At 41.8% G+C, this 15365-nt stretch overlaps 1 protein-coding gene across 1 annotated transcript in view; it reads right to left on the bottom strand.

Moving 5' to 3' along the window:
- sgsm1a (small G protein signaling modulator 1a) overlaps positions 1-14209 on the bottom strand; it is a 36093-nt gene extending 21884 nt beyond the window's left edge. The window contains exons 1-4 of the mRNA XM_030791749.1: positions 14191-14209; positions 14004-14047; positions 5710-5785; positions 186-348 (exon numbers count right to left, since the gene is read on the bottom strand). Coding sequence (XP_030647609.1) covers positions 186-348; positions 5710-5785; positions 14004-14047; positions 14191-14209 — 302 coding nt within the window. The remainder of the gene's footprint in view (positions 1-185; positions 349-5709; positions 5786-14003; positions 14048-14190) is intronic.
- Positions 14210-15365: the final 1156 nt, after the last annotated feature.

Raw genomic sequence — 15365 nt, 5'->3', positions numbered from 1 at the left:
TTTTTTTTTGTTTTTACTGTAGGCTTCTTGATTAACAAGAGAAAGTCACAGATATAAAACAGAACTCTCTGCACAAAGCAGACCAGGAGAGATAATATAGAGCATTTACTGACTGCAGAATCCAGGTCATGTTGCTGTTGTTGTTGTTGTTGTTATTATTGTTGTTGCTGTTGTTGTTTACTTGCCTGCTCTCTATGATTTGTTCCAGTTCCTGGGCTTTTCTACATAACTCCTCTGCTGGAGGGAAGTTCTTGCCCACCTTGGTGAAGAGAGCCGCGATCTTGTTGCTACGCAGAAACCCTGCTGCCCTCCGTTTTAACCCATGCAAAACACACGCCTCTACAGCAGCTGTGTGCACACACACACACACACACACACACACACACACACACACGCATACAAAGCCATGAATACACAGCAAAAAAGAGAGATCCTATGTTTAATTTTGTTTTAGATATGATCTTTCAAATAAAGAGCTTTCTATAGAAAATGTTACTAAACGTACACGCTAAAAGAATTTAAATGAATAATGTTTTACTTTTTTTTTTTTTTTTTTGACGTTTTTTCATACAGTAATTTGTAATGATAATCCTGCTCCCATTCTTGATATTGCAGCTTTGCATTTTTACATTCTATCTGACAAAAATGTGGAGTAGGTAATTGGAGTGAGTGCTGCCATGTATCATCACACTTGACACATGCATGCGCGCACACACACACACACACACACGCACACACAGGCATACACACACACTCACACACACATGCACACACACACAGGCGCACACACAGGCATACACACACATGCACACACACACAGGCACACACACACACATGCACACACAAACATGCACACACACACACACACAAACACACACACACACACACACACACACACACACATGCACACACACATGCACACACACAGGCATACACACGCTGGAAGGGTAGTGAGACACGAGTCTGTTCTCCAAACCTGTTAGAATTATCTGCTTCACCTCTTAATAGGACACAGTGGTCTCTGGCGACTATAAAGCAATTTTACAAACTCACGGGACTAGAAAGGGCACACTACACACACACACACACACACACACACACACACACACAGACAGACTCTACGTGGCAGCGCCCTCAGCGGTGTTGACATTCGAGAGCTGTCTCAAGACCAATCCTGTGGCTTGGAGCCTCGCATGGGGTCAGAGGGACGACCTGTGTTGTCATGGAAACTCATGCTGATGGTGCGACTCCAGTTTTCTCTGAGAGAACTGGGCAGGGCTATGAATCATCTCTCTCTCTCTCTCTGTCTCTCTCTCTCTTGCCTTCTATTCTGTCCCTCTCTCTGTTTCTCATTTCTGACTTTCTTTTTGGCTCTCGCTGTATGACACTCTTACAGTGACCCTGTGTCTGTCTGTCCGTCTGTCTTTTTTTAATCTTTTCCATTTATCTTTTTCTCTCCATCATGACTTGCGGAGTGGACTTACTCTCACGCTGTTTCTCTTTCCTTCTCTGTCTTCATCTCTCTCTCTCTCTCTCTCTCGTCTCATCCCACATGCTTTTAGATACTTTCTTTTAATATCACCCATTCATCCTTTCTTCTCTCTTATCCTCTGTATCCGACTTCCTGTGTCTTTGTGTATCTTTTTTTCCCCCAGATAACAGCATTTATCCTTCTTTCTTTCACTCTTTGTGCTTCTTCCACATCTCTCTCTCTCTCTCTTTTTTTTCTCTGTCCCTTTCTCCTTCTCTCTCTCTCTCTCTGTCTGTCTTTGAACAGAACAGTCTGCAGTTGAACTGATGAGTTTTGTCTGGGGAGAGGAGAGAAAGAGACAGAACCTGTCCTTAGAGATAACGCTACTGTCTACATCTCAGCTCTCTCTCTTTATCAATGCAGTAAAAAAAAGATGATTCTTTCTCACTGTGTGTGTGGTAGTGTGTGTGATGACAGCCTTTTATCACCAGAGTATCTAACCTCACTAAAAGCTACGGCAGCGTGATAAAAGCTCAGATCAACTACAGGGTATCGATGAAATATACAAAAAAAAAAACCCTACACGTTAAATGAAGAGATGAAACATAAACAAACGTATTAGAGGTCCATGTACAGTTAATAAAAATCCACAGCACACACCTACACATCTAAAAATCTACACCTTATGTGCTACATTCTTCGTCTAGTAAGTCTTAGATCATGAATCTCATACGCATATAGAAGAGGAACAAAGATTAAAACATCACAAAAAAAAAGATCAGGCAGTTGTGAAGTTCAACAATGCTTTTGTTTTAACTTAGGTTTTTTTTTTGTTTGTTTTGTTTTTGGGGGTTTTTTTTTTCGAGAATATAGGGTATAATTAAGACATTCTGAGAGTTTCTCTGCTCAGATGGGCAAGGTTCGACCAAATTATGCATGGCTCGGGGCTGGTTTATCTATGTACTGTCTATTCAGTGGGAGAAAGATGTGGAAGTAAATGGTTATGTAATATTTCTATCCTGTGAGACTCCACTACTGTCCTATCTATGACGAGTGACATTCTGTACCACTAATCAACATGCATCATATCTGAAAATATTAGCATCCTGTTCTAAAAGATAGAGAAATGGGAAAGGTTGAGGGAAAGAGAGAGAGAGAGAGAGAGAGAGAGAGAGAGAGAGAGATCACTAGCCATCAATGTTTCCAAAGCAATATCCCCGGCAACCGACCAGGCCCGCCGTTCAATCTGTCACAGGAAATGACTAACTACACCACCCATCCCTCTAAAACACGAGTTCTTATTAAAAATGTAATCAGCCTCAAATGGACTAATGGGTTATAATCCTGGTGTCACCGCGGTAACCGAAAGTAACAGCCCATACGAGGCGAGTCGGCTCCCGGCGCCCACTGGGGCGAATCGCTATTACAGCCACTCGCTTCAAGCATCAAAACCTAATGGTGTAAAAGCATCCGTAACACAATACTACCCGTCCACAGCGTCGTGAAGCACGAGTGAGAAAAATATTCTCTGATGTTGATAATGGTGCCTGATCTTTTCACTAGGACGATAAAAATGGCCGTATTGACATTTACGGCGGGCGCAGCTTGGCAATGTATAAATGTTACCGTAATTATTTCGGTTAATTACTCTCTCCAGCAGGCAGTGATCTCAAGACAGTTATTCATTTATGTCAGCGCACCACAAGAGACGCACAAGGGAGGGTAAACGGTCGATTTGTTAGAATGAGAACGTCGTAGCTCAAATGTGACATCAAATTTGTACTAAATGTTCGCTCTAAGCAGTAGCCTACCCTCACAAGTTAAACGCTCCCAATAAAGGGATTTGAAACGGTCTGACATACAGTTGTAGTTTTATAGTCGCAGCTGTTCAGTTCAACACGAAGCGTGAGATTATTGCAGCCTGGTGGTGTCTGGAAACACGAATGTTTTGAGGAAAGGAAAACGTTCAAAAATGACATGAAAGTTTGCAATATGTTTGCTGCTGTTTTCATGTTCAAGACAAGGAATTTTTCAATTCTGGCCCCAGGATCTGGCGGACAACCTCTCTTTCTCGTGATTTAGCCCAACACTAACACATCTGATTCATTTAATAAAATCAAAGGCTACAAGATTAGCTGACAAGTTAAGACATTCTGTGCTAAAATGGAATGAAAATGTGTGTGTGTGTGTGTGTGTGTGTGTCTACTCTTTAATACCTGAGCAGAGAGCGCACGCTGTTCTAACTCCTTCCAGAATAATAATAACAGTGATAATAAAAATAAATTCTCAGGTTTTATATTTTACCTTAACTCTCAAACACTGTTTTGTCAGCTGTCTGTGTTAACCTATTTTCAACACGGCAAACACTTTCCTTTATTCAGTAACAGAATGGAATAGAGCAGTGCAAAAAAAAAAACAAAAAAAAAAACTATACAATTCAGGTGACAGATAAAAAAACTACACCACAAAGCTAGAAATCACAGACTAATGTCCCAAATACACACACACACACACACACTCACACACATACACTGGAGGCTGAAAGAGCACATGTTTAAATCACAGCATCTGCTGAAAAATGCTTTCCCTTGGTCCCCTAGCTTTCAGATTACTGTAGCTATGTGTGACAGGCTAATTGTTTAAATAGTACGCTGGCGTTACAATTAACGAGATAGCGGATTCAGTTTAAATTATAATGCTCTCTCAGAATAGCAGGGGGCGTCTAATAGGGAAAGATAGAGCCTGAATTCATGGCAAACCTAATAAACCTACTCGCTGATAGAGAAGTCTGAATGATGGCTACACTGGAAGGAGAACTCAGGGGGGAAAAAACCTTATCAAGATGTCAAAAAGAGGGTGCTTGAAGTAAAAAAAACAAAACAAAAAAATACACACACACACACACATACACACACACGCACACACACACACGTCGACTAACAAGCTTGACTGAGCAGCTTGGTTAGTGACTCTGTCACCTGGTGATATGAGAAAAATTGCAGTGAGACAGATGGTGGCTAAGCTGGTGAGTAATTGAGGAATGTTTCTGGTGGTATCTCTCTTCAGCCAACTCAGTCCTTTAGTACATAATCTTAGCTTTGGCTTTGGAAAGCGATGAACTGTGACAAGTCAGCCTTCATGTGGCTGCACTCTGATAGTTCACGCGCGTGAGAGAGAGAGAGAGAGAGATGGGGGGGGGGGTGTCATGACACTCCCACACACACTTTGTGTGTGTATGTGTATATGTCTGTGTGTTTGTGTGCGTGTGTATGTCTTTATGTGTGTGTGTGTGCGCGCGTGCGTGTGTATGTCTGTGTGTGTGTGCGTGCACGTGTGTATGTATGTGTGTGTGTGCGCGCACGCGTGTGTGTGTGTATGTCTGTGTGTGTGTGTGTGTGTGTGTATCTATGTGTGTGTATGTCTGTGTGTGTGTGTGCACGCGCGTGTGTATGTCTGTGTGTGTGTGTGTTAAATGGACATATGGGAGAGGAGTGGGGGGTATGGGTGTGTTCAAAAATGTTGCAGCATCGACAGCGATGGGGGCGTTTGTTTGTGTCTGTGTGTCTGTGTGTGTCTGCTTGTGTGTGTGTGTGTGTGTGTGTGTGTATGAGCAGTGATTGCCAAAGTGCTCAGAATTAATGGTGATTCGTCAGTGTGCATGTGTATGTGTGTGTGTGTGTGTGTGTGTTCGTGTGTGAGTTTAATAACAAGCAGACAAAAGAAACCATTCATCAGAAAATCAACATCTACCTAGATCAGCCTCACACATAGATAGATAGACAGACAGATAGATAGATAGATAGATAGATAGATAGACAGACAGACAGACATGCAGACAGGCAGACAGACAGACAGACAGACAGATAGATAGACAGACAGACAGATAGATAGATAGATAGATAGATAGATAGATAGATAGATAGACAGACAGACAGACAGACAGATAGATAGACAGACAGACAGACAGACAGACAGACAGACAGACAGATAGACAGATAGACAGATAGATAGACAGATAGATAGATAGATAGATAGATAGATAGACAGACAGACAGAGAGATAGATAGATAGATAGATAGATAGATAGACAGATAGATAGACAGACAGATAGATAGACAGATAGACAGACAGATAGATAGATAGATAGATAGATAGATAGATAGATAGATAGATAGATAGATAGATAGATAGATAGAGATTTACTGGTCCTTATGTCTAGCTCTTCATGTCACACTCACCACAGAAGGAAACAATATGGCTGCTGTCCTCATGCACAAACTTGCGTGTGACCGCCTCCTCCATGATCTGCTTCACCTGTACAAGAAAGTGGGACAGTGAGAAACTTATTTATGCAAATTTTGCAAATTGTTCAGGTTTTCAGTGTAAAGATCATCTGTTAGCTTGGCTGTCCATTTCATAAAGCTGTTAATGTATGCAGCTGTTGTAATATGTATTGTTACATATGTGCTGCATGTTTGTTCTTTGGTTCAGTGGGAACTGTATTTGTTCAAGCCGTCTTACAATATTGGCCATGGAATTTTGAAAATATTTGCATTGATTCTCTTCCTCATTTTTCCTTGTCAACAATTACAGAACCACACCCACTGATCCTGATTGGATAGTGAGGATGGAGGCCACGTACTGTTTCCGGCATCTAAGGGGAATCAGGACTGAAACATTTGAACATCCTTTGCACATTTTTTTAACCCCTTGTGCTTTTGTGTGGGTCAGAGGACAATAAAGACAACAAACGGATCATTTTAAGAAAACACCAGGACATAATCTTGGTTTATGACTCCATAAAGCAAGCAAACAAACGCAAACATTTAAGGCAATCTTTCCTTTGAGCCGTAACGTTGACCTGTTTTTCCGTTGGGAAATACTGAGATTTAACAATGCGGGCACAGCCCGGGTTTTAATGAAATAATTTTATTTTACAGCATCTGAGGTAATGACTGTACTGTTGTGCAAGACACGAGCTTGAAGCATTGTGTGATCACGATGTTTACACAGCTACTATACAGCTACTCACACATCATACACGCTGTGTGCTCAGACAGTAATGTGTTCGGTTAATGTGCTGTTTGTGCCCGGCTTTAACAGTGCAGAGTTAAATAACATCTGCATTTATGCTAAAAAAAAAACATTTTCCCTTCACACGTAAGCAGGTACATCAACAGCTTCCCCTTGAGAGGCAAAAAGAAAAAAGGAAAAAAAAAAAGAAAAAAGGAATTGGAGACTGAGGAAATTAGAGGGAGAGAGAGAGAGAGAGAGAGAGAGAGAGAGAGAGAGAGAGAAAGAGAGAGAAAGAAATAGGAGGAGTGCATGCCACGTTCAATGGATGAGTCACCCCCTCCCCCTGCCTGAGCCTGATCTCAGCTGGGAGGATGCCGCGGAGCAAGTGAGAGAGAGAGCGAGAGATTGAGAGAGGAGAGAGAGGGAGAAGAAGCGAGGGAGTGAGAAGTGGAGGGGATGACAGGGGTCTGCTCCTAATAGACACAGCTTTGGGATCAAAGCTCTCGAGATGGAGATGTTGGAAGTGGAGAACAGAATTTCACGGGTTCATAATGCATTCTCCACAGGCCTGACTAGTACTTTAGAATCATGTTTGTCATCTACCAGCGGCACTGATGCGTGTGTACATACAGCACACACACACACACACACACACACAGTCAACATATACACAGGTCAGATTAAGTGGGTATATTGTGAAGACTTCTAAATGTTCTCATAAACACACACACACACACACACACACACACTCACAAACACACACACATATGAAATGCATTCCTCATACTGCACAAGTGGCTTTCCATGGCTCTCTGGTGACAGCACACACAGTAGCAGATTCAAATCACAGATCTAATAAGCTAAGCCCCTAGCAACCACTGGCTCTGCACCTCACACAAAGCCCGCTCCCTGTGTGCATGCGTGTGTGTGTGTGTGTGTGTGTATGTGTGCGTGCGCACGTGCAATTAGGCATCTGATTGGCCAGCAGTAATTTCCTGTTGATGTATGTTTTTCCTCCAGGGACAGATTGCATTGCATATGAGGGAAGGAGGGTGGCCAAGACTGACGAAATCAAATATGCAAACAGAGCCCAAAGCAGGGAATTTCCCAGAAATCCACAGCTGTATTAATTAGGACTCCGAGAGGTGTTAAAACAGTTTTAGCAGTGTTAAAATCTTTTTTTTTCTTCACCTAGCACAAGCCTGTTTCCAGATTAAACACAAACTACGGGCTACACGTGTAATTACTGTTTTCTGTTGAAAGCGATGATACAGTGGCCTAAATGAAAAGCCTGCGTCTGAGTAACCGTTCCTGTAGGCCTAATTTTGTGAGTCAGAATTCTTAGAGGCCAAGCGTTGGCCATAAATCCTTAATGTAATGAGTCGACGATTGATGCACTTCGATAGGAGAGCAGTAAAACTGTGAGAAGACTATTCTGTTTGATGGAAGTGTTTAGAAACTTAAGAACTGGTGCTAACGGAGCTGAAGAAAAACACTGCTTTCAAGCAAGAACAAGCAATCAAGTCTTTCAGAGAGACTATTTAAAACGTATTCCAGTGCTGCTGTGCATTGCTCTAACAGTGTGCTTGGTCTGCAGGGCTATATTGGAACCAAAACAGTACTAAAAAACATTCAGATGAAAAAACCAAAGCACAAAGGTCAGTTAAGTAAGGGCATTTAATGTTGTTTTCTCCAATTAGACTATGTTCCTGGTTCCAAATAATAACCTTCTTTTCATTTTGGACTTCAGTTCACAGAGCTTTTGCCCTGACATTTACACCCAGGCCTCCCTCCCGATCATCTCTCCGTTCAGTCCCTAATACAGCTGGACAATCCAGGCCCTTCAGTCTTATGCATAATCCTTTTGACCCAGTCGTTCTGAAAGCCGGTCACACGAAACATCCGGCAACTGACCCTTTGATATTTTTGCTGACGTCAGTTTAAGTAAGTCTTTACCCCTCTTGATTGTAAACGTTTGTGAATTTAGTCACATTATTTAAAATACTGTTGAAATATTCGTATAGACTACTTGAAATGAAAGTTCACAGATCTTCAGTCGAACTGATTAATTCTATTTTAACGCGAGTGACGTTTCTAGCAATGTAACGTTTGTGAGACACGATACTTGGAATCAATCGTTCGAGAGGTAGAGAGGACTGTACCCTACTGTCGCGCGCAGATCGAAGTGAGGTCTGCCTCTGGAATTCCGTTAGCTGACTCACCGCTGTGCGCTGGAAATAGCATGAAAGCTATAACTTTTTTTCACCAGGTGCATATGATTCACCACCTTCTATACTTCCGAGTAAGGAGGAAGAAGAAAGTAAGGAAGCAGAAAAAGAAACAGTAACATTCAGGAAACTCTCAGGGAGAGAGGCAGACTGATTGCGTTCATCTGAGAGCAGTATGACTCATTTTCAATTCATCTGTGTTAGCGGCTCTCAGTCGTCTCTAACAGTCAGACTCGCCTTTAGATCTTAATGCTGTCGAAAAAAAAAGTCGGGGCTTGTCTGCAAAACGGTAAGTGAAGCCAGACGTGAAGCGGGCAATATTATCACTTTTGAAATATTCAATTACAGGGCTATTTAATGACAAATTCGATGTGCCAGATTTCAAAGCCGAGCCATGTTCATGGGTCAAATAAAACATAAATGAGGGGCTTGCAACTCCAGGAAATTTTGCTTTTGTAATTTTTCAGTTGTTCCAGTTGTAGTTGTAGGGTGATAAAGTGTATATTATTATGCGTGTGTTTGTTTGCTTGTTAATATGTCCCAGTGTAACTGTATATCAGCACTTACGGAATCCCTCTTGTCCAATTAGATAACTTGACCGAAACTAACTGTTGTATCATTTGAATTTGACAGCGTTCATCTTGGCCTGGATTTGGCCCTCAGGGCTGCTCTACAGGCTATGACAGGTCTTATCAAAATACAAGAAGTAGGCTTACATGTTCAAAACATACTTGTTCATTTGTTCAAAACATTTCGTGTTTTCTCAGATTGACAGCCACAACAGTAAACATCATCCTCTGAAAAAAAAAAAATGCAACTAATTGTCTGCTTCTTATCGCTCAAGTCTTGATGCCCACATAAACACTTCACTAAAGACCAGTTTGGGCCTATTGCTTACGCAGACCATAAACCAAAAATGTGAGATGATATATTAATAGCCATAACTTGGATTTCACCTAAAGATTCAAAGCACTATGAATGCATAAACACAATGTCAGCTTTTTAAAAGCTTTTTCCAACTTGTCTTGGATCACTGCAACAAGCATTAAGCAGACTTTTGCTCCAACCGCACAAAAAAAACAGAACCTATTCACCTAAGGTAATCGAGATCCAACTGAATAGATTCAAGCCTTGGCGAAAAATCATTGAACCCCATTGTTCATTTTCATCAAATTGAAGGTGTTTGAAAAGGTGCTGAAAGTCCACAGAATCTTCTCTCTGCCAAGCTGCATGTAGAAGCCTCGTAAGCCTCAACGGTAATGAACAGTAATGTCTCTTATTAGCCTTCGCCGGCTTCACAATCACGCTACCGCTATCAAAAGGCAAAACCACAACGAGAGCCAATCGATGAAGAACACTGACAGTCTCAAGAACTGTGAAAGACCAAACCATTGATTTGTCTTGATTGCGTTTATTGGACAGCGGTTGGTTGTGCGTGTAAGACGGATTCCCGGCATCTTCTCATTGCTAATTGGCTCATGTTGTCTGGCGGAGCAGGTTCTGGCTTTGGTTTCACGGCGCTTCAGAGCCGTCCCGGTGCCAAACCTTGACAAGTGTTTCTATGGAGATGGCATGTGTCACCACACGTTATCCATCTACTGAAGTATTTGGTTCGCTTCATTAGATGCCGCATTGTATTGTTGCTCAGTGTTCCCGTCTGAGACGCCAAGCAGTTTGGTTTTGAAAGCAAATGTGATCTGTTCCAACTGGGTCCTGATCACATGGACAGTTATGAGAACGACTCGAGCGCTTTTTTTTTGGTAATGACAATGCTACCCGATGCATAGACTCACCTGGGAACTCTTAAATGCCAAAATGATGTGGTTGTCTAAGTCAAACTACATAAAGATATGAATTTAATGCCACTCGGAATAACATGCACGGGGAAGACAGCGTTTTGAGGAATCCTCCTGACCGGGATGTCTTGCGGTTAAACTGCGCATTACATTAAGATAATTCATCTTCCTGACAGGACGAGCTGTATGAATTTTCCGAGAGAAGACTCGATGCAACGAAAGACGATATTGCTTTAACGGAGAGACGTCTCTTGCTCTCGTGCTTGAACAACAGTAGAGAGGCGTTTCAGTCATTAGATTCAAATAGGAAAGCCTGTTTACACATCAAACCAAGCCTCACCTACTCATGTCAGGGTCACATACAGTATCGGTAACATCCACTTAAGTAATTAAAGCACTCCTGTGCTATGTACTGTCTTACAAATGCAACAGAACGAAAACATGAGCCTACCATACCAAATGTTTAACAGCAGACCATCCGAGCCTTTACATCATGTATGTGTCGGTTATAACCTAACTGACTTATTAGAGTATTATCAGTAGATTATGAGTAAGCAGGAAACCGTTCATTCTCTTTGGCCACAACACGTCATCTGACCGTAACAATGACTGCATGTTTGCATGGTGTATATGAACGTTGTCGAACAACAAGTCACTCATGTGTGACCCGGTTAGAATGGGTCACCTTCACTTCGACTCAGTATCACGGCACAGATGTAAACTGTTACACCTTAAGTCAATCAAACTGGATGCAGAGGGGTGAACAACCCGACGAACAACCCTAACAATCTCTCTTTCTCATGCAGAGAAATCTGAAGAGGATTTTTCGTTTTTGAGCGACAACAGTAACATCTGGAGGGGCGGATGAAAAAGAGCAAAAAAACCCCAAAAAAACACAGAACGGCAGCATCATTAAAAGTGTATGACAGCGTTAGGAAAGTAAATAACAACGTCAGGAAATTTTGAACGGCTGTCAAAAGCCTTGTCCCCAATGAGAAGGCACCATGCTTGAGGGAGACTTTGAATGATGGAGAAGACTCTCTCTCTCTCCCTCTCTCTTTGAAACTGATGTTTGCCAAGATTTTGCAGATGGCTGGGTGTTAGCTTCATCTTGCCAAAGATGTTTTCACATTCCCAGACAGTCCACTGATGTCAAGAATTATCACTTACACATATGACATGGCGTTTTATTTATGACAATATAAACAGCCCCTGACAAATCCCATCAACACAATTCTACTGGAGTGCCAGGTGGAGAACATACTCGTGTCAAAAAGACCTTTAATTGACTTCCCAAGTCAGCTGGCCTTTCCAGCCTTTTATGACATTGTAAATTTTGTGGCCATTTCATTTTTTTTATTGAGTGATATTCAGGTAACCACACCACCTCTGTCAGGCCAGATATGACAAGAGGTTTCCTAAGGACAAAGTGATAACTAAGTATTGGCTATGGCAAAGAAACCTTATCAGTTGAGCCAAAATGGCGGCTGATAGAGAAAGGTAAATAAATCGTGAGCCACAGCCCTGTCCATGGGCTGAAACTGTCTGCGCATGTCTTCTATCTCGCTATGTAAACACAGGTGTGGATGTAGGTGTTTGTGTCTGTGTAAAGTGTGGAAATTGTGTGGCCATGTGAGTTTGTGCATGTGAGTTTGTGTGTGTGTGTGTGTGTGTGTGTGTGTGCGCATGCATGCGTGTGGTGTGTTTATAAGGAGTGGGGGGGGGGGGGGTGAATAAATTGTGTTGAGAATCCAAACATGGAACATTTGCACTTGATGCAGCGTAGCAGTTAAACACCAGTTCATATAATAATATACCCTTTGCCATTAGAAACTACAACAGGAACAACTGAAAAATTTCAAAAGCAACATTTTCTGGAGTGGCACGGCCCTCATTTATGTTTTATCTGACATGCATTAAATTAATACTGACTGAGTTTCAGTTAGGCCACTTTAGAAGCGGGTGCTATCTTCCAGAGCTTTCGTCGCTGCATTCTGAGAATGGTGATATAAAGTGAAGCACTGAGAAAGCATTTATGTAATCCATAATCCATATTGGGATATATAAAGGCTTTTTCAGATTCATATAACACAGGCAAATGTGTTATCTAAAAACATTTTCTCATTTGATGGGATGCACCACTATGCTCTTAATTATTGTCACAAATGGTTGTTGTTGGAGCGATTAATGTTGCCATATGTCATCAGTTTACTGCACTACCAATCCCTCTTCTCTGTTATTTTAAGTTTAGTCACTGAAAACAGGACAAAGAGACACTGGGTTCATCTCAGTGGACACTGGAAACCAAAGAGTACAGAGCCAGTCAGCAACCGATTTGAGCAAAGCACTACATGCTAAATATTAATCATAAAAATCACAAAGTGATTGGCATTCTGTTAAAAAAAAATTATGACCAGAAGCCAAATAATCTGCTTTTACAAATACAGTAGAAAAAAAAAAGATGTAGTTCTTAAAGCTCAGTACTTGGCAAAATGATTCTACTAATTACTAATTTTATGAAGAAAAAAAAAAAAGATCAGCCAGTGCTTTGCTTGTCTGCCACTAGTCAAACGTTGACTTTGGGGAGTGAGGGGGGGTTGGGGTTACGTACAAATAAAATTGTCTGAACACAAATTTTATGTTCAGACTGGCTGCTAAATAACTCAGCAAGGATCTCACGGACATCCTTTTTTAGAAAAGACAAAAGGAGTCAGTTTTGAAGTCCATTACAGGAAATCAGAGACGCATATTTCAAAGGCAGATCATTCCGGTTTGTTCGCTCTCGTGGTACATAACAAACATCTCTGTTTACAGATCTAAAATGGGAGGTACGAAAGTATGATGAGAACCTAAAGACGAGTGCATTTAAAACAGCAAAAAAAAAAAAAAAAAAGTTGTTTTAGCATTTGTAAAATAAGTAGGCCTGAATTCATACTGACACCAGAGATGAATGTGAGAATCTCTTAATGCGATCCTACACCGAGGGAGGAAACGTGGCAACCCAGCTATCAAAGCCAGCTCTTAAGTGCGGCATCATTCCTGTCATGTAGTATCAGTAACAGTGCTGGATCTGGCCAAAACCAAACCATAGCAAGATGAGTGCGCCACAAATACACTTTGCAAGAGTGGAAGTGGGCAGACTACCTTGCAGCTCGTCTACCTCAATAAAACAGGATATTCTACGTTGCATAAATAAATACACAGCGCAACATACAGCATACGGAAACTATGCTTTCTGAAAACGCGCACATTGCTTCTTTAGTCTCGTTTAGTCTCTTATAAAACAGACATCTGTCATGTACAACGCTTGACTTCAGCCAAATAAAAAGCAGAAAATACGTAACAGGATGGACAAAGCACACTAACCGCGAGAGTAGTTTGAAACATTTTGCGGATCACTTGCTAAAGGTTTACGTGTTCATTATAAACTTAACGTAGGCATCCACGTATCTGTGTTTCCGTTTAATTTTCTGAAGCGAAAAAAGCACCTACCTCCTTCTTGACGTTCCGTACCAATCTTTGTCGGGTTTCAGCTTCTAAAACACAATACGAACAGAGACAATACGAACATGTATACAACAGTTTTATTTGGCAAGATTTGTGTCACGTGTAGTTTTAAGCTTTCATTTATTTATTCAGTTTTAGGAAATATCACGTTAAAAAGGCGACTTTCGCTCACCTGCCATTGCGGTTGCCATAGCTTCAGTAGCTCGTGCACTGTTCTTTACTCCGCTCCCACCGACTGTACTCCTCAGCAGGATGGCAAAAAACGATTCGATCGGAGAGCGCCTAGCCCCCGCCTCTACGCCTTTTAAAGTTGTATGTCATTCTATAGGGAGTCATACACCAAGCTGACTAGGCGATGGCACAGACCTAGATAACAGAATCATGGTTATGATTGGCTATGATGATCCAAGTTTACGATTGATTTGAGATGAGAGTGATTATTTGAATAAATCAAACACAGTTTGAAACCGTCACTGAAATGGGTTTACGAAAGCTCGCTTTTAGAATCAAGGCTGTCTGTAGGTCTTTTTTGATTTTTAAATATGTATTTATTTATACCTTGAAATGTTCTGTTCTGCCTAATTTGTTTTAACCCTACCCCCCCCCCCCCATCCCCCCATCCCTATCACACCTCCACCCCCACCCCCCAAAAAGGAAAAGTATAACTCTTAGAGGCCCGTTTTTTTCCCACCATGGAATTCGCGGTGGTACTGTTAGAATACATATGCTTTCTGTTATGCACCACTCCTCTGTTGATGTCCAGAGTTGTGCTAGAGCTGCTGATGCAAACACTTACAAACTCTCTCCCGCCTATTCATCAAGTGAGTGTGGGGGTGTATGATTCTTCTAAAGCTCCAGGACCTCAAAGTCTCAGCGGGAAACTGAAAACGCAATTCCAGTGGGCACTTGAGCGGACTTCTGAAGCACTGTTGTGAACTTGAGCAGGAAAGAAAAACACTTGTGAAAAGGACAAGTCAGGTTTAAAATGACCATACCAGTATTTTCTATCTGTGTCCTGGGGGGTATTCCAGAGAGCGGGTTTACTAGTGAGAAGTCAAGCCCTATGGCTTCGTTTCTCCTGGAGAAACAAAGCCATAGAGCTCTTCCCTTAGGAGGTTTACTACTTGCTCTGAGTTCAGTAACTCAGAGTTTTCACTAAACCCGCTTTCTGGAATACTCTGCTGGACAGTAACAGCAAGGATCAGCAGGACTCACATCATAATCTAATGGGCCTAACAGATCACCTCCAGTAAGGAGCGACCAATCACCACACTTGTGTTTTCTTCACCGTGCCAACTCTCCGTGCTCCGGTTTAAACGGGAGCGTATTCCACAGTCAGTAAGATTT

Source organism: Chanos chanos, chromosome 14, assembly GCF_902362185.1.
Source record: "Chanos chanos chromosome 14, fChaCha1.1, whole genome shotgun sequence".
NCBI lineage: Eukaryota > Metazoa > Chordata > Actinopteri > Gonorynchiformes > Chanidae > Chanos > Chanos chanos.
This window is presented reverse-complemented; position numbering and strand designations above follow the sequence as displayed.